The 20,000-nt window shown below is 34.3% G+C and overlaps 2 protein-coding genes across 4 annotated transcripts in view; both read right to left on the bottom strand.

Moving 5' to 3' along the window:
* LOC147029500 (tissue factor pathway inhibitor 2-like) overlaps positions 1–1,138 on the bottom strand; it is a 68,745-nt gene extending 67,607 nt beyond the window's left edge. For all 3 annotated transcript variants that reach the window (XM_085872557.1, XM_085872558.1, XM_085872559.1), the window contains exon 1: positions 850–1,138. In XM_085872557.1, the coding sequence (XP_085728683.1) occupies positions 850–1,123 (274 nt within the window). In that variant the 5' untranslated portion in view covers positions 1,124–1,138. The remainder of the gene's footprint in view (positions 1–849) is intronic.
* A 41-nt stretch (positions 1,139–1,179) lies between these two features.
* LOC147029498 (protein mono-ADP-ribosyltransferase PARP14-like) overlaps positions 1,180–20,000 on the bottom strand; it is a 45,494-nt gene continuing 26,673 nt past the window's right edge. The window contains exon 6 of the mRNA XM_085872556.1: positions 1,180–2,325. The gene's annotated coding sequence lies outside the window, so the exon portion shown is untranslated. The remainder of the gene's footprint in view (positions 2,326–20,000) is intronic.

Raw genomic sequence — 20,000 nt, 5'->3', positions numbered from 1 at the left:
ACAAGACTGTTAGATGAGACAAACACAGCCACTGAGCTTGGCCAAAGGGCCAACACTTCCTGGGGTACTCTGGGTACCAGTGACATCACAACAATGGTGCTGCTTTTCTCACTGCACTCAGTGGGGCATTTCCCAAGAAGGAATATCCTTCCCCTCAAGGATGCCAACCTTTGGGGATTATCCATGCTCTTAACCTTTTAAATGTGGAACGTCAAGCAAGGAAGCAGCACGTACCATTTTTAACATCTTTCGTACGACTCAACCAGGGTTCAAACCGGCAAAGTCCCAGACTCAGAGGGATGCTCTATCCATTACACCACCAAGTCTGGTAAGTGGAATTTTCAGTTGATGCTCATAAAATTAGTAAACTATCTCTATGTATGGTCTCCCACATGAGAGAGACAACCCATGGAGATAATTTATAAAGCCAAGATTGAGAATACAACAGTAAATCTTTAATTGATAAATTGCAAAGAACAACCCTGTAGATCGAGGAATCAAGTAAAAGATACTTCCTTCAGATATCCAAAAAAGCAGGCGCTTCTAAAAACTCTTTTTACCATTTTAATTCAGTAAGGGAGATGTGCACAAAGTGGACCTTCCGTAAGCAGCATACGAGCATATATTGCAAATTCCCCCGAGGACATTAAGAATGAATTTTATGAACTCACCTGGCCAAATATAGATTTTATTTTTTAGCATTTCATTAAATGTTCTAATGCTTAATTCTCCAAAAACATTGCTTTCATTGACGTTTTTTTTTAACATTCATTAAATGAGGATTGTTTTCAATATCAGCAGCAACTTTTCAGTGAAGGTAAAGTGCTAGGTGAACATAGAGCTGCTTACCTTGGAGGGGACTGGTGCACACTTGAACAAGGAACATTTCCAATGAGAGGAAAACCCAAAGGGAGATGTATGCTGCATGCATTTTGATCATGATACAAGCACCATTGCAGTCAAATGGCCACTGCTCGTAAACTTTCAAAGCCGTTGTTATTATCATCGTCGGATTTGGAGGAACAGGATATGAGGCTGTGTTTTTCGTTTTCGTTTCCACATTAACCTGTTTCCTTTTGCAGAGTGCTGTGTGCCTTGGAGGTTGTTTAATTTGGGTGACCATGCAGGACGCTTGGAAAGAACAACATAAAGTTGCCTTGTGCACATTCCAAAAGTACAACTATTACACAACTTAAGCTCTTGGGTATATTAAAAGTTTACATCTCTGAAACATCGTTACTTAGAAATATATTTCATCCAAGAATATTACTTTTTCACTTGTAAATCCAGTCAATTTTGCCTGTTGTCTTGAGACAAACATTTTCAATATTGATCCAAGACAAACGGAGGGACTTCTACACAAATCATGTGCAAGACATAGACATTTACAAATTCAGAGTACTTTCACACAAGTTATAAGGTTAGTTCCCAATAGACAAACACATAGGCTGTATGGGATTATGAAACTGGAGTCTCTTGCATTATGACAGGGTTTCAAATGCTAACACAAACACACCATCTTAATATTATCATCTGCTGTGTCCAATTATTCTTCATTCGTATGCAGCACAAAGCTGCAGGGTAGCGTCATTGGCTGAGGATGTGGCTGTGCCACTGATGCAGTGCCCTCTGCTGGTTATGGCAGGAATTTTTAATTCGCCCCAGTTTTGGACTTATTCCGAAATGGGGGCTTATGGATTGGGTCTCGTCTGTCCGTGCGTCCATATCTCAAACAAGTATGGACCGATTTTGTTCAAACTTTGCACAAACACAATAAATGATGGTATACATATGTACATCATTTTATTTCACGATGTGATCAAAGATGACCGACTGGTGGCCATTTTCGTTGTAAAAAAACAAACAGGTATTGAACACGTCCTCAACCATTTCTTGGACATGCATTTACCGATCGTATTCAAACTTGGCACACAGATAAAGAATGATGGCTTACATATTCATGTCATTTTTTTCTTCTGAGATTAGATCCAAGATGGTCGACTGGTGGCAATTTTGTTTGTTTCGCAATGTTTCCCAATCGTACACAATCTTCCATGTCACATGACCACTCAAGTCAGTTGCGCATACACATAAATCTTGTAAATATGGGCTATCCCTTTAACTCTGTGCAGCAAAATTACTAAACCAATAGGGGCTGTGACATTTTATGTCTTTTCTCCTTGTTTATTAATAGTGCTGGCAAAAGCTCACCTACACTCAGGAAGGACACCATGGGATTGTAGACATCCACCAACAAATGCTGGCAGACAGGACAACCGTTTAATGTCCATCCAAGGGACAGCACACACATTGATGAGTCACCGTCTGTGAAACACCAATATGACAGTTAATAACTGGGTCAGGATTCGAATCTAGGCTAGAAAGCTGAGATGCAAGTGTGCATACCTCTAAACCATCCTGTCAGCCCTGCTGTGTCTGATGACTTAAAATACAAATTCAAGACTTGTGAAAAGTAGGTGACAGAATTGAATTGTCATCATTATTGATAGCCGGGCAGTGTAAAACAGAGATGGGAGGCACAGATAAACGAGTCTCTCTCTTTAAAGGAATCATAACCTTATTGGAAATATAATGCCAATAATTGCAGGATTTTCGGACTCAATTTCTGAGAGTATAATAATTTATAATGATGGAGGACTACTGATGCTTGTTCCCTTCAGAGTAATCATGTTGTTAAGTAATACACTTAACCCAGTATTCTTAAATTTATTGGAAAAGCACTTGAAGGGTTCCCGAATGGTATTATGCAGGTTTGTCACAGCTTTGAATGTTCATTGTTATTGTGGACGGATGGCCTATCATGTGTTTTTCTTGCTTCTTGAGAAACAGGAAAGCGTCATATTGGGAAGAGACGTGAGATAATTCAGAACGGTAACCCAATGCTTGCCAAAAATACATGCATAAACCTGGCTGTGTGCGAAGAAACCTCAACGAATGGAAACTAGATCGAAGTTGATGTCTCACGCCATCCCTAATCTCCACACTACCCACCTCAAGCAAAGTTGAAAGATGGCATAAAGTTCCACCAGGAATGACCCAATATCAAATTCAGTTTAAAAAAAATCTTAGGTTTTGACTCCTGTGACCCCAAGTCTCCACCCCAAGGGCATGGGCCGGGGGTCAAATCCAAAAGATCGCTACATATTTCATGCGTCTTCCAATGTTGATTGCATCGACAAAATTACATTTAAAAATGTTTTCAAAATTTGCCCGTATTTGGTATTTGACCTTGTCCCAGGGCCCCGAAGGGTGGGGCCAAAATGTTGCTCGAGCTCTCACCTTCTTGCTTGGTGATCAAGTTTGGTGAATTTCTCCACACCTGTTTCAGAAGAGATAGCATGATGGACGGACAGACAGACAAACCTGATTTCAATATCTCCCCATTTTTTTCATAGCATGGGAATAATGAACAGCAGGATGGTGCAGGGATAGCACAGAGCTCTCGAGACTAAATGTGATTCCTGACCCGACTATAAACTGTGGGATTGATACTTCACAGGAAAGGTGTTGCATCTCTCATCTGCCTATGACACGGTATGGTACCGTGGCCTGCTTCTCAAGTTATATAATACTCTTCAGGACAGATGTATGGTGCAAGTCATCAATGAGATAATCTCCAACCGCTGTTTTCAGGTACTGATAAATGGACTACCCAGCTGGACCAAGACTCTTAAGAATGATGTCCCCCAAGGGTCTGTTCTTACTCCGGCACTTTTCAACCTCTATTCAGCTGACCTGTCGCACACTTCTGGTGTGAAACTGGCCTATGCAGATGACTTAGCCATCCTAAAGACCTATGACACTTTTCAGGATGTAGAGCAGGCCTTGTCATGTGATATTTACACAATGCACACCTATTACCATCAATTGCGACTCCACTTTAATGTGCAGAAAACCACCTGCTCAGCTTTTTACCTGAGCAACAAGGACGCCAAAAGACATCTACAAATTCAATCAAATGTTACTCTAACTCCTTTTACCAACACACCGAGCTACATTGGTATTAAGTTCAACAGGGCCTTACTTTCCACAACCATGCTGAGGATGTGGCTGGAAAAACGGCAGTAAGGTTCAAGCTGCTATGGAAACAAACAGGCCATGACTGGGGAGAATATTTAATAACCCTACGCTCCACCACACTGGCATTGGTGTATGCTCCAGCAGAGCATTGGTGAATGTTGCTGCTTGGGGTAGAAGCATGCACACAAGGAAAGTGGATGTCCAGCTCAATTATTCCCCAAGAGTCATCAATGGCTGTCTCAGACCGACACCTACCTTCTCACTGGGGTTTGGTCTTTCACCTCTGACCTTTCACCCCCCTGGCTCCGCCCCTTTTGTCATTCTGATCCGATCTTGTTGTCAGACACAGACGTGGTAGAAATCGCCGGCTTTCGCTCCAACGAGGGAGTCCTCGTGTTTGTCGGCGGAGATGCCGTTCGTTCGTGGATGCCGTTGCCGGCGAAAAGATGGCGGCGTTTGTGGAGATGAAGGTGAGGAGATGTTGTTTGTTTGTTGGGGTAAAGATGGCGTTGTTTGTGGAGATGATGGCGAGGAGATGTTGGCGGTTGTGGCAAAGGTGGTGAGATGTTGGCGGTTGTGGCGAAGGTGGTGAAGAGATGTTGGCGGTTGTGGTAAAGGTGGTGAGGAGATGTTGGCGGTTGTGGCGAAGGTGGTGAGGAGATGTTGGCAGTTGTGGCGAAGGTCGTGAGGAGATGTTGGCGGTTGTGGCAAAGGTGGTGAGGAGATGTTGGCGGTTGTGGCGAAGGTGGTGAGGAGATGTTGGCGGTTGTGGCGAAGGTGGTGAGGAGATGTTGTTTAAAATAAAGATAGGAAAGAATAACACTACCTCAAAGGTTCATAGCCCAGCACACGAATAATGCCGCTTTAGACATTGGTGGGGAAATCAAATCTGGACACACACTTATCGACATAACTGATCTTTGGGGAACCTGAATGGTGTTCTGTGAATTTCCACAACCGTAACAATATATACATATATAAATATACATATAAGTAGGGTGAATATACTGGTTCTAGCTCACTTTTCCCCATGTAAATGAATGGGGGATTTTCAGCGATTCCCTTTTTTTTCCCCTAAAAATAAACCCCCTTTTTATCCGTTTTTCCCTGCTGTGCAGGGGTTTGGCTTTTTGTGAGGCAATGTTTTATGGTCGGATGCCCTTCCTGGACGCCTCTTACAACACAGGGATATGGTACACCTATTCTAACCGGGGCATACACCGGGACCAGTATACTGGTACTCATTTCGCCGACCTCGGAAGGATGACAGGCTGAGTCAACCCCCTGGTGTTAATTCAGCAGCTGAGCGGGATTCGAACTCGGGACACTGGGATCCCAAGCCGCCACCCTAACCACTAAGCCAACACCAGGCTTTGTATATATATAACCAGGCTATCCCAAGGTATATTTATTTGTCTCCCCTTTAACCTGGGGGTTGAACAGCTCACTCATTGAACCTATAAAGATTTGTTCATTCTCAAATTCCTTCAATAGTTTAATTTTCTTTGCACAATAATCCCCATCTAAAATATTGACAAACAAAACATTTGAATCTTTATATTTTTTAAGATACCCCTTTTGTGCCATTACGAAATGATAAACTTCTCTTAATGATCTCATCTGACCACCTCCTGAGCCACATATCATTTTGAGATTATAGTAAATTGTTTTTTCATTGTTCAATTGATAACCATCAAAGTTTTCAGTCCATTCAAGGATATTCATTTTTTTCTTTACATCCTCTAACTTACTACTTTTTAAATTGATTCGCTTATTTGTTTTATTTACCTTTGTTTTAGTTATTTTTTCAATAAGACTTATTTGATATTTTTCACATTCATTATGTTTTCCATTTATATACCAAGACTGAGATTTTCTCCACTCTTTAGTTTGATTAATACTTGGTTTAACCATTTATATATTGTGAAAAACGCGGCGGTAGCCCTTAAAAACCCTAACCCTTCTTCCCATCGTTAAAACGCAATCTATTTTATACACTCTATCATACAATATCCATATGGAACACAATCTATTCCATTATCTAAAATAAATCTCTTATCATCAAAGGCTCCTAATGCCTTTTTATTTACTTCTTCACTATATATGTTATGTTTATAACTTCTTATTGTATTCATTTTCCTGTATTCTTCTTTCTTATTCATCAAACAATTATAATAATTTCTAAAAGTTATTGATTTCTTTATTACATATTTCTTTATTCCCTTTAACCTCTTATCAATCTGATCACCATACTTATAAGCATATGCCTTTGCTCTCAATCCAATAAACTCACTCATTACTTTTCCACCCAACTCATCCTTAAACTTACCAATAACCTTTTCATTCTTTTTGGAAAATAACTCACTCTTCTTGCTGAAATTACTTGTATCATATACTCCAATATTTTTCTTCATATCTTCATAAACATCATCAGTTTTTATATCTAGGATAAAACTATCAGTGTCCATATACAACAATGAAACATTTTCACCATACTCTTTCTTTAAGTCATTATACAAATAATCATACATCAATATCTTTGATAAATCAAGAACTGCTGTTCCAATATAAATTGGTTTATCCATTACAATACTTTCCTTTTTCATATGGATTGCAGAAAAGTTCTCTGAAAAAACCTCTTCTCTCTCAAAACTTGGTTTATTTATCAATCTCGAAGCTTCTTTCCAAGATGTTGCGAATCTAATGTTTTGCCTGTTTCTAACATTTTCCATAGTCTTTCCAAATACAGCATTATTCATTAATTTATAAAAGTCCCCTTCAAATTTTACTTTTGTATTTGCTCTCATATCTGTATTGAATTGAATATACTTTTTCACCCAAGGACTTTGTTTAAATTTTAAAACTCTATGAATTTTAGCTACTCTCAATCCTTCTCTCAAAAACTGTTTTAAGCTTCTCTGATGTAAAACATATCCCTCTTTATCATAGAATGTTGTTAATAACTTTTCTGTTGATTTGCCTTTAATATTAAAACTTTTATGATAATCACTGAACCATTCTTTCTTTGGGGTTTCTTTCTCACATGCAAAAGGAAGGTCTTTATGCTTATTATGAAGAACACTCGGGTACCTCAAATCAACTTCAAAATAATAACCTTCTTCTTCGTCATTCAATTCCTCTTGAGAAGAAATAACAATATTCATCAAAGCCTTTTCATAATCCTTTTCTTCCACCCACTCTAATTTACCATAAGGTAGAGATTGAGACATTGCCCATCCATACAAATTATTAGCATCAAAATACATCAAATAATTACTATCTTTTTCACTATCATAATTTGGAAGATATTTATTATTTGCTTTAGCATATCTTTTTGAACATACTTGTGATATTCCACCTCTCTTGGACTTCTCAATCATCAAAAGCATATCCACATCACTGATTAAATCTATATCTTGTTTTGTCATTTTCAACATTGCACTCCAAGCTAAACCAGGAGCTGTGAAATAGTGGGCAGGGTCTAATCCATAACAATTTTTATTATGACAGAGTGTTCTAAAAGCCTCAAACACATCAGCTAACAATAAAACATCTGTTTTTAGATATAAATCGTGATATTCTCCAAGGTTCTTTATCTTAAATAATTTCCATATTTCTTGTGCGTGTTTATATTCCTTATCACTTATCTCTTCTTCATAAAGGTTATTATAGAAACTTTCTTTTGATGGAAGTTGTGTTTCTTTAAATCTCATAAATGAATCCATATAATCATAAGGATAAATTCCCTTACTTGTAAGAATTTTCTCTTTACTTTGAATTTCATTCCTTGTTTGAATTTCCTCTCTCGTAAGAATTCCTTCTTTAATCAGAATTTCATCTTTAATCAGAATTTCCTCTTTAGTTAGAATTTCATTCATTGTTCGAATTTTCTTTATGATTAGAATTTCATCTTCAGTTAGAATTTCTTCATTAATTACAGTTTCCTCTTTACTTTGAATTCTCTCTTTAATCTGAATTTCCTCTTTAGTGAGAATTTCCTCTTTTGGAAAGAATGAATTAAGATTTGGAAAAGAGTCCGTGGAGCTTAGATTTGATGCGAGGTAGGCTAGTGGTGTTCCCATAAACTTGTAAGAATCTAGAAACCTAATACGAGTTAAAGGTTTTGTGAATATCATTTTTGAAAATGAAATATACTTTTGACTTGTGTTTGTTATGGCAGAAATATTCCCTGGTGTTTTTGAAAGTTCATTTATAAATAGATGTGTATCATAGTTGGCGCTGTTGTGAAGAAAGACTGGAATAAAAGAAGGTAATTTATAATTAAGATTACAACAGGAATGAGCGGGACCTCTATATTTACCAGTAAGATGACAATGGTCTCTAACTTTAGACTCCTTAATTTCCCCCTCACAAATATGACAGATATTGTTCATTCTAAATTCTAATTTTTCTTCTTTGGTTAATTTCATCGGTTCATTTGTTTCTTTCATTAATTTAGTGAGTCTTATACAATCCTTTTCTAATCGTTTTACAAACTCTTGTGAAGCATTTTTTCCACGATAATGTTCAAGTTTGTTATACTTTTCTCCAACAGATGATTTGATATAATAACAGAAACCACAAGGAATATGTTTTTGATATTTATTTGTATATGGTTCTTTTGGATTAGGAGAAGCAGTATTTATCTTTTTAAGGATACACTCAAAATCAGCGTATATCACAAATGGGTGCATGATAGATTTATTATAATCTTCAAAAGAAATCTTTTCACCAGGTTTAGGCATTGTAATTACAGCTGATTTATGATTACTACAATATTTTGAATGTTGTTCTAATCGTTCTTTTGTATGAAATGAATTAAGACATCGCTTACAAGGATATATTTTGTTTGCTGTTCTGAATACCTGAGAAGAGATTAATCTTGATAAATTATTGATGTATGTGTAATGTGAATTCTTTCCAACACTAAAATATAAAAGATCAATGTGTGTTTCTTCATTTTTATAGTTGTTTGAAATTTTTAATATTTGAACTTTGTTTGTATCCGTTAATCCATATACATTAATAGAAAGATTATTCTTTTTCTCAAATTTAGGAATATCTGTTAGTGGCATTGGGAATTTAAAATCTTTAATGTCCAAGGTATTCTCATATTTCATATATTGTTTTACTCTTTCTGAATTACATTTTGGTGGATGTAAGTGAGCAAGAACAGACCAGAGAAAACATTTATTATCATTGTTCTTAATATTAACAACTGCCTTCTTTAGTTTTATTTCTTTTGGTAATTCAATATAAGAAGAAGCTTTAAGAGGGTTTGATTTTAGAATGTGTATATCTAAAAAGATGATTTTTTAATATTGAATCCACTTCCTACCACTGTATTATCAACATCCTCCTCTTGTCTTGATAGTTCTTCATAAACCCCACTATTCAAAAAATCTTGAAATGATGTTATAAAATGAAGACCTGTTCTCATATAAGGAGTTTGTTCTTCATCTTGTCTTTTCATATTCATTTTCACTCCCATATAAAACTTTAAAGTTTTCATTTCTTTTAATGTCTTTTTAATAAAATTTTCAACATCAGGTTTCACTATTTCAATTGATTCAGCTATTGATGATGGACCGGGTTCTCCAAATTGAAAAATCCTTATTTTTATATGCCCTTTAAATGCCCCATCAGTGTTTTCAATATAATAGTCTCCCTTTACTTTAAACTCATTTTTCTTGTGTTTTTGTGATTGAAGATGTTTATTATAACTACTCTTCAAAACATCCTTTGAACAGATATCACAATGTTTTCTTTCCAACTCAAGAGGAGATATTTTATGAAACAGATTAAATGTGTGTTTGTTGGTTCGGAGGTGTTTTCTATAATGTTTATATTCGTGATTACAAACATCGCAGTACGTTGTATTCACCATATTTATAGAATAAAACTTTGCTTAAACTAAAATTTTCTTGATGAAAATTTCGTTTGTTTTACAGGTGAATCTGTGCTTAAAACCATTTTATCCTCCAACTTTTTCACTTAATAAATACAATGTTTCAAGACACAAAAGACAAGTTTCAATCAATCTCTTCATCTGTTAAAGATACTGAGAAATATGTCAAGGATGTAAAATTGAACAAAGATAAATATAACAACTATTGGATAAAAACTATTATGGTAAATAATATGAGTTCTTCAATTTCCTTCAGTGGAAGGGCTTTTAGTATACCTGGTAGAACATCAATTAAAGTATCTCTAACAAAAGTTTCTCCTCTCCTTCTAGTAATATATTCAAAACTAGAAAAAGCAATGAAACAAGAAAAAGTATCAAAGAACAAAAACCTTATGGATGAAGCTTTAGAAAGAAAAGATAAGACCATCTGTAATATGCAAGGAGAAATTTGTATTTTTTTCAACAACCCTAAAGATGTAAATCCTGATGAAATAAAGGATGTTAATATATCAGGTGAAATGACATTTCGTTCAATAGTAGTTAACGATAATTTTAAAATTACCTTTAATATAAAAAATGTTGTCGTTGAATCTGATAATGAAAAAAAGTATATCGATATCGATGGTAATATACAACTGAAAGTATAGATGAATTTCAGTTTAAGTAAAGTTTTACTTTATAAATATGCTAGACTTTCCTGATTCTCCATATGACAAATTTGAGAATTGTCCTGCGTGTGAAAGACGGGGATTAAACACAGAGTCAAAAGCCTATAAACAATGTATATTCTGTGATTATCTTCTAATTAATGATAATAAAAAATATAAAAAGGAAAATAATTCTTTTAGATTTACACCAAAAATGAATTACTTTACAAGATTGATTAGAGAAATGAATGTAAAGTATGAGGATGATAACACACCTTTCCTTACAAGGGAAGAAACTGAACGTATAAGAGAAATGTTCAAAGGATTGTTGTTGTATATTATTCATGGATGTAATTTTCAGGGAAATATCAACACAAGATATTGTATAAATAAAATAATGGATTATCTTGAAATTAAACCTGAACTTAGGATAAAATATAGAGTTTCTAAAAAAGCCAATAATAAATTAAATAACCTGTTTTTCAAATATATAAATGAATGATTTTTTACCTATTTGGGAAAATAAGATAAAATTTAACAACCATAAAAATCTCCCAAATTCATTAAGATGTCTCATAGTTGGTTCAAGTGGATGTGGAAAAACCTGCTTACTTTTAAAAATGCTCCTCACTCCCAACTTTTTAGATTATGACAATTTAATAATTTTCACAAAGTCGAGTTTTCAACCAGAGTATCAACTACTCTCACAAGGTTTTAATGCTGGTCTTCAAAAGGAAGATATAATCGGTTTATTTAAACGTCAAAACAACCTCAATGATTATAACATTAAAGATATAATTCAACTATTTTGTGATACACAGAGATGTAAAAGAAATCAAATCCTATAACTTGTATTCTTAGTGATAATACGGATGATATACCGTCTCCCCAAGATTTGGATAAATCAAAAAGAACCTCGTTATCTTTGATGATTGTGTTAATGAGAGAAACCAAACGGTAATGGACAGCTACTACACAAGAGGGAGACATTCTTCTTGTAATTGTATTTATCTTAGTCAATCGTACTTTCAACTTCCTCGTCGTTCCATCAGAAACAATGCTAATACTTTTATTTTATTCAAGTTAAATTCAATAGATATCAATAATTTTTGGAGAGATAATTGTTCTACATTATGTAGTAAAAAGAAATTTGAGGATTATATGAAGCACACGACTGAAAAATATAAATATATTGTTGTGAAACAAGATGAGATATTAAGGGATATATTTTTTGTTTTATAAACAATTACATATATAAATGACAACTATTATTATAAATCTTGTGGGTAAATCTGCTTCTGGAAAAAACTTTCATAAATCAAGGTTCTTGTGTAGTACAAATGAGAATATTGTAAATTTACTTAAAAAACACCCCGTGATACGCATTGTATCAACAACAACTAGAGCAATAAGACCTGGAGAAGTAAAAGGTGAAGATTATCACTATATTTCAGTGGAGGAACATATGCGATTGAGGAATGAAGGTCAAATGTTTGAGGAGGTTTCTCTTGGTACAACAAAATATTCACATTGTAAGAGTGAGTTAAGGAAACTAAAATCTGGTGGTGTTGGGATATTAGAAACTAATCCAGAAGGAACGAGACAAATTATTAAACATCTGAGTGGAGTGAAGATTTTATCATTCGGTTTTGATGTTGATGAAGAAACTCAACGCAAACGTATGAAAAGCAGAGATGCAAGTATTAGTGAAGAAGAAATTACAACTCGCATTAATGTTAATAAAGAATTTGATGAAATATTTAAAGAAAAGGATTTATTTGAACACATCTACTTGAATGATGAAGAAAAAGAAAATTTCCCTGTTGATCTTTACAATTCATTAAATGATATTTTACAATAAATAAATGGATGTAAAAGAAAGAGCAAGAAGATTTAAGGAACATCAAGAGTTGGTTTCAAAAGTTGTAAAACAACAGGAAGACATAAAGAAGAAACGCAGACAGAAACTAACGGGCGAAGAAGCATTTGAAAGAAAACAAGAGAAATTTTTTAAACCACTTTTAAAAACTTCCCAAGAAAAAATGAAAGATGTTTCCACAGTTCCCACAGTAGAATATACTCCCAGAAAGCTCCAAATGTTGAAAGATTTCAGTCAAATGACGGAGGAAGAATTAGAGCATATTGGAGAATTAGAACATGATGAAGGTTTATTTCAACAACTGCAAGAGATTAATCAACCCCCTGATTATATTGTGAATGCTGTTCAAAACAATGAATATTCAGCGGATTCAAAAACCAAAGCAGGACTCATTCCAACAGAACAACCAGCAATATTTCATCTTGTTCAAGAAAAGGTATTGATATTTAATGATGAATTAAGGTTCTTAAGTTCTGCTCAACGCCCTGTTAAACTAACTCCGAGATTAATGTTTCTTCTCACAAAAGATGGAAGACAAGGTTCAACTGTGAAGGATGAATCAAAGTATATTGATAAACCATTGGATATGGAAAATAATGATGATAGAGTATATATTGATTTGCTGAACACTCTAAATTATAAGGTTATTCTTTCTGGTAAAAGTAGGAAGAATGAGAAGGAGAAACACATTATTCAGGCTTTAAGTATCCTTGGTTCAGGTGTTAGTTTTCTTCCAAATGACCCATCGCAATTAGTTAATAGACTGTTATTGTTGTTAGGCAGTCAGAAGGCTGGAAATAACAATTGTTTTAATGAAGCATCAGCCATTTTAGACCAGTTGATGAACATGAAAATAATTAATAAATATCAATATAAAGACATTTTATCTCATATTAAATAAGATGAGAAGCACAATCCTTAGTTTCAATTTCACAACAAGCGACCACACATCTTCATTCCCATACCCACTACAACTTGACACAACAAAAGAATATGAGGCATCTTTATTGTCCATGGAAACTTATAATACCTTATTTAATATAACTGATAAAAATGACAAGTTTAGTTATAATCCCGGAAGTGGATACAAAACGATAACAGTCTCACCCGGAGCATATGAGATTTCTCAAATATCTTCCGAAATTGCTCGTCTTATGAAAGAACAGGGTGATGAACCAAAAAATATTGTTATAAACATTCAAAAACATACTTCAAAATCAACGATTAAAGTTAAAAATAACTACAAGGTTGATTTCACAATTGATAATTCATTTAGAGAGTTATTGGGTTTCTCCTCAAAAAAGATTGAAACTAATGGGACGTTTTACAGTGATAATGTCATTCAAATATCCTCAGGAATAAATTCGGTGTTAATTCACTGTGATTTGATTGATGGTGCTTATAATGATGGAAAAAAACAAATACAATATTTTCATTCAGTGCATACTCAACCCCAATTGGTTATAAATTTAATATGGAACCTAAAAATTTGGTTTATCTACCTGTGTCAGGAAAAACCATACACAGAGTAAATTTTAGGATAACCGACCAAGATAATCGTGTGATTTCTTTTAATGGAGAAGTTATATCCATCAGAATTCACCTACGTGAAGTTTTCCAATAAATAAATACGATGGTTATTGTGAGGAAACACGAGTTGGGAAAATATAAAATAATTACAGGGGATGGGATGTTCCTTTCCCCATACTACAAGGGTGAAGGTATGTATCTTGGTAGAGGATACTATAAACCTAAGAGACAAAGGGGTGTTGGACATCAATTTAGAGGAGATGGGATAATTGATACTCTCATGGGTATTGGTTCAACTATTCTTAAACATAAAGATCTAATTGGTTCAACTGCTTCTGCTGTGGGAAATGTAGCAGGTGCTGTAAAGAGTATAAAAGATGCTCAGAAGGAATCTCATAAATTACAAGCAATAAAAGAAATTAAGAAAGGCAAAACTCAGTTGTCCCCCAAGAACGACAGAAAATAATTCAAATACTTGGATCAGGGTTTCAAAAGTTTTAACATCTTTTTTCCTAAATAAATACAAGTATGGAAGCAATTGATAGTATCTATGATTTGGATGATACTATTATTATCTCAAACTCCACTAAAAAGAAGATTACTTCAAGGTAAATGCAATAACTGGAACAGACTGGAATACGAATGGTACAAAAAGTTTTGAAATAAATAATCAACAAACCTATTTGAATCTCTCCGAAAGTTTCTTGTTGTGTAAATTTAAATTCACTAAAGCTGGGAATAACACAAACGCTACACTTGTAAATGATTTCTTCTGGAAAATGTTTGATAGTGTGCGTTTGTATATTGGAACACAAGAAGTTGAAGCGGTTGATTATGTCTCTGCTGTATCTGAAATGATAAAATTTACACTCTATACATTCAGTGATAGAATGGGAAAGGGGTCTGTCGAAGGTTTTATTCCTGATATGTCAACGGGAACAAACACAGACCCTGGATATATTCAAAGGAAAGGAGCGTATAATGATGATACAAAAGCAGAAAATAGTTTTACTGTGGCGGTTCCTCTTAAAGGTATATTTGGATTTTGTGATCATGATAAAGTTCTGTATGGTCTTAAAATTAGATTTCAACTACAAAGGAATGATAATGAAAATAGATTGCTTTTTGGTGTTGGTAATGCTTTTGGTGATCAGAATAAATTTGTAATTGAGGAGATGAGTTGGTATATCAGTGAATATACTCCTAATCTTAAAACAGAAGAGATGTTGAATCGAAGACTTAACTCAAAGAAACCACTCAGTGTATCATACCTCAAAAGAAGATGTCAACACGTTAAACTCAATCAAACTACTTACACGTGGAATTTGGGTGTTCTGGAAGGAAAGCCACGATATCTGTGGATCATTTTTAAAAAGCCAGATGGTGATACTGCGACTGATAAGAATAATGCATTGAGTGATAATGCTAAGGTGAAACAACTTCGCGTTTCTCTAGATGGAACATTTTATCCACGAGATAGATTGGAAATTAATTGGGAAAAAAATGATTTTGCTGAAGCATACAAGTCTTACCAAAAGGTGTGTGAAAGTAATGGAAATAAAGAACCTATTTTGGATATGACAGCATTTAAAAGTTTGTATACAATCTATGCGTTTGACCTGAGCGCGCAAAAGGAAACTATAAAGTCTAATCGAGTGGATACTTCCCTATACATTGAAAGAGGAGAGAGTGAAGAAGTTGATACATATTGTTTGCTTTTGGAAGAAACAGAATTGCAGATTAATACAGATAATGGTGTGATGATTAGTCTCACATAATTTTTTGTTAAATAAATGAGTGGCAAAGTACCAACTGGGGTATATGTTAATCAAATCAATCTTCATAAACTATCATCTTGTGTTCAAAATCAAAAGCCTTGTACGATTAACGTTAATACAATTCAGAGAAAAGGAGCAGTAAGAATTGATGTTTTGCTCACAAGAGAACAGGTTAAAATCTTGAATGACACTGGCTCACTTAAAATTAAAATGACAAAACCAATGTTGAAAAAATATTCAATAAGAGAGACGAGTGGAGGATTTCTCCCATTTCTAATTCCTTTATTTGCTGGTTTAAGTGCGGTTGGAGCATTGACGGGTGGTATTTCAACAGCGGTGAAAACTGCCAACGAAAGGAAGGCTCAACTCCAGGCTCAAAAAGAATTGGAAAGACATAACAAAGAGTTGGAGAAACAAATTAGTGGAAGTGGCGTAATTGTAGATTTTGCTGAAAAACTTGAAGGTCTGCCTGATAAAGCGAGATTGTTAGTTGGAGATATGCTTTCTTCTATTGCACAAGCAGGTGTAAAATTAACGAAAAGAGGTAATGGATTATATCTTTCTAATAAATAAATGAGCATTGATGAGTGGTTGAAAGAATTTGGAAAGAATACAACATCAAATTTACAACTTGCCAAATATTGTAAGAAATTAAAAATTCAAAATGTGGTTATTTGTATGAGAGATGAATTAACAAATGTGCCGAAACATACAAAGAATATTATTATGAACTTAGAAGATAATAATGGGAACGGTTCTCATTGGGTTTGTATTTTTAATAATCAAGACAAATATTATTTTGATAGTTTTGGTCTTCCACCACCTGTTGAAGTCATAAAATTCTTACAGAATGGTGTTTATCAAACATTTCAAGTCCAAGAATTAAATTCCAAGTGTTGTGGTCAATTATGTCTATATGTGTTATTTCAACTCAACAAAAATAAAAAATTTTATGATATTATTTTTAATCTAATATAAATGACTTATGTTGGTAAAGATGGTTCTATCTTTGGTGTATCTCAAGAACTGGATATTGATTTATCAAATTATTATACAAAGGCACAGGCTGAACGACATAAATATAATATAAACAAAAATATTAACATGAAAAATGCTTATAAATTAAAAATTATCCAAGCCCAACTGACGCGAATGACTTGGTGAGATTAAGCGATTTATCACAATATATATACTTGAATAAAACGGCTGTGTATTCCAAAGATACAGAAGTGTTGATATTATCTCCAGGTCATACAGAATTCACAGTTCGAATTAAAATAAATTTTTATAAAGAAGGGCGTATCGTTTGTATGAGAATAGAACAATGGGGGTATGATATGAATGATTTAGGGTATAATTGGTCATTTAAAATTAACCTCGAAGACCTGGAACAATTAAATCAGTCTCGTAAGGAAGAATATTATCCACTTGGTATCGAGAATGAGTTTTGTGGGTCCACGATTAGTAAACAACAAATAAAAGAATTTAATAAGGGTAAATATAATAATGGTTTTGCCCTTGTTTATCTCATGAAAACAGAAAAAACAGGATTATATATAATAAGTAAGGAAATACAAAATGATTTAACTATGGGAAGATGGGGAGGTGTTTCGTGCCATAATATTATTCTAACATATATTTCTAATACATAAATGACAGCAAGAAGGCTTCAAGAAAATTATCATTTCTGTGTCCAAGCATACCTTCAAGAAAAGGGTATTCGGTATTTTAATAAATATGTTCTACAACATAAGAATGAGGTATTTTCAATAAAAGATTGGCATTATGCTGATGTTGATAAACCGACAACTTTAGATTTAATTAGAATGTTAAATAATGAAAAAATTATAAAGTTAAGAAAAGGTAAGGCTCTTTTAGAAATTCAAAAGAAATTTTATTGGTTTCCTGTTGTAAAAAAATTATTTTCGATGCAGGAATAACAAGAAATCCTGATGAATATATGTATAATATTCTATGGGGTGTAAACGATTCAAGGATAGTAAGGGATGAGGAAGGAGTTGAAGAAGAGAGGGAAGAGGAGGAAAAGGAGAATGAGGAGAAGGAGAAGAAAGAGAAGGAGGAAAAGGAGAAGAAAGAGAAGGAGGAAAAAGAGAAGAGAGAGAAGGAGGAGAGGGAGAAGAAAGAGAAGGAGGAAAAAGAGAAGAGAGAGAGGGAGGAGAGGGAGGAAAGAGCGAGACAAAATAAATATCAAAATATGGAAACCAGTGAGATTCAAAAAAGATTGGCGGTATTACAGAAAATAACTCAACCCACCGAGGAGGAAAACAAAGAATTGACAAGTCTATTTGCAATATTTTCTTCAAGACTATTGACATCTTCAAGCTATTCATTTTAATTCAAGTTTTTTCTTAAATAAATGGAGGAGAGAGTGAAGGCATTTCTTAGGATTCTTTATGTTTTAAAAATTAAGATTCAAATGTGCATGTTGGAAACTAAAAGGTTTTCGCACTCTGCAGGACTTTTTCACATAAATAAATGAGTTATTGTCTCAAATGTAAAAAGAAAACTAATACTAAAAATATTTCATATATTAAAAGTAAAAATAACAGGGTTATACAAAAAGGTATATGTTCGGTGTGTGGTTCAAAAAAAAAATCAATTTATCTCCAAACACAAACTCGGAGGAGATATACAAAAGTTTTTATCAGGAAGTAAATTTACAACTACTGGAATACCAGGGGAATTACATCTTCCAGGGTATTCTTTCTGTGGTCCAGGCACAAACTTGGATAAAAGATTAGATGAGGCAGACAATCCTAAATCCTGGAGTAAACCAATCAATAGAGTTGATGAAGTGTGCATGAGACACGATATTGATTATGGGAATACCACAACGTTGGAAGAAAAGCATGAAGCCGATAGAGAAATGTTGTATAATTTGTCTCTGATACAAAATCCAACCTTGAGAGAAAAAGTTGATAGGTTCATCGTGAAGAAGATGATTAGTGCTAAATTGAAACTTGGACTTGGAAATTCAAAAAACTCATAGGCTCTAATGATGCCATTAAGACTGAAGAGCAATTAGCTGATGAATTACATAAACCAATATTCACAAAGTTTCAGAGAAGGAAAGTTTATTCCAAGGAAGTAGATTATATCTGGTCTGCTGATTTGATTGAACTCAATAATGATAAGGGGTACAAGTATGCTTTAACCGTTATTGATTTGAGGAGTAGATATGCGTGGGTTGTCCCTTTAAAAAACAAAACAGGTAATACTCTTATGTTAGCTTTTCAACAGATATTTAATAAAAGTAAGAGAAAACCTAAAAAATTGTGGACTGATGAGGGTAGAGAGTTTTATAACAAGACATTTATGAATTTTCTAAAAAATAACAGTATTACATTATACAGTACCTTTAATGAAGGGAAGGCAGTTGTTGTTGAACGTTTTAATCGTACCTTAAAAGAGAGACTATATAAAAAATTCACACAACTCGGTTCACAACAATGGTTATCTTTTATTCAGGATATTGTGGATAAGTATAATGACACGATTCACACGTCAACGAATATGAAGCCATCAGAAACATTTACAAAATTAAAATATGAAAAAGAGATTAATGTCAGAAAACCTAAGTTCAAAGTTGGTGATATCGTAAGAATATATAGGTGGAAATCTCATTTTGAAAAGGGTTTTACTGAACGATGGACGAAAGAACTTTTTAAAATTGTTGATGTAATAGATACGGTTCCTTGGACTTATAAGATATATGATTTGGAAGGGGAAGAGATTTTAGGTTCATTTTATTCACAGGAATTACAAAAGACAAAGATAAATTGAAATTTTTTGACTCCGCCCCTTTTTGACTCCACCCACACAAGCCCCACCCACACAAACCCCACACAAACCCACCACACACAAACCCCACACAAGCTCCAATAAATTGAAATTTTTTGACTCCGCCCCTTTTTGACTCCACCCACACAAGCCCCACCCACATAAACCCCTCCCACACAAACCCCACACAAACCCCACCACACACAAACCCCACACAAGCTCCACACAAGCTCCACACAAGCTCCACACAAGCTCCACACAAGCTCCACACACACAAGCTCCACCCATATTCACATAATTAGTGATTAGTTAATTAGTTCCCCCACACACAACATGTTTATTTAATTAAAAAATTATCCACCCATCCACACAAGCTCCACTCATCCACCCATCCACCCATCTCTCCACCCATCCAT

Source organism: Eptatretus burgeri, chromosome 3 (genome assembly GCF_056783735.1).
Source record: "Eptatretus burgeri isolate ZD-2024b chromosome 3, Ebu_testis_v1, whole genome shotgun sequence".
Classification (NCBI taxonomy): domain Eukaryota; kingdom Metazoa; phylum Chordata; class Myxini; order Myxiniformes; family Myxinidae; genus Eptatretus; species Eptatretus burgeri.
The sequence above is the reverse complement of the archived record's forward strand: the minus strand, read 5'-3'. Positions and strand labels throughout refer to the sequence as shown.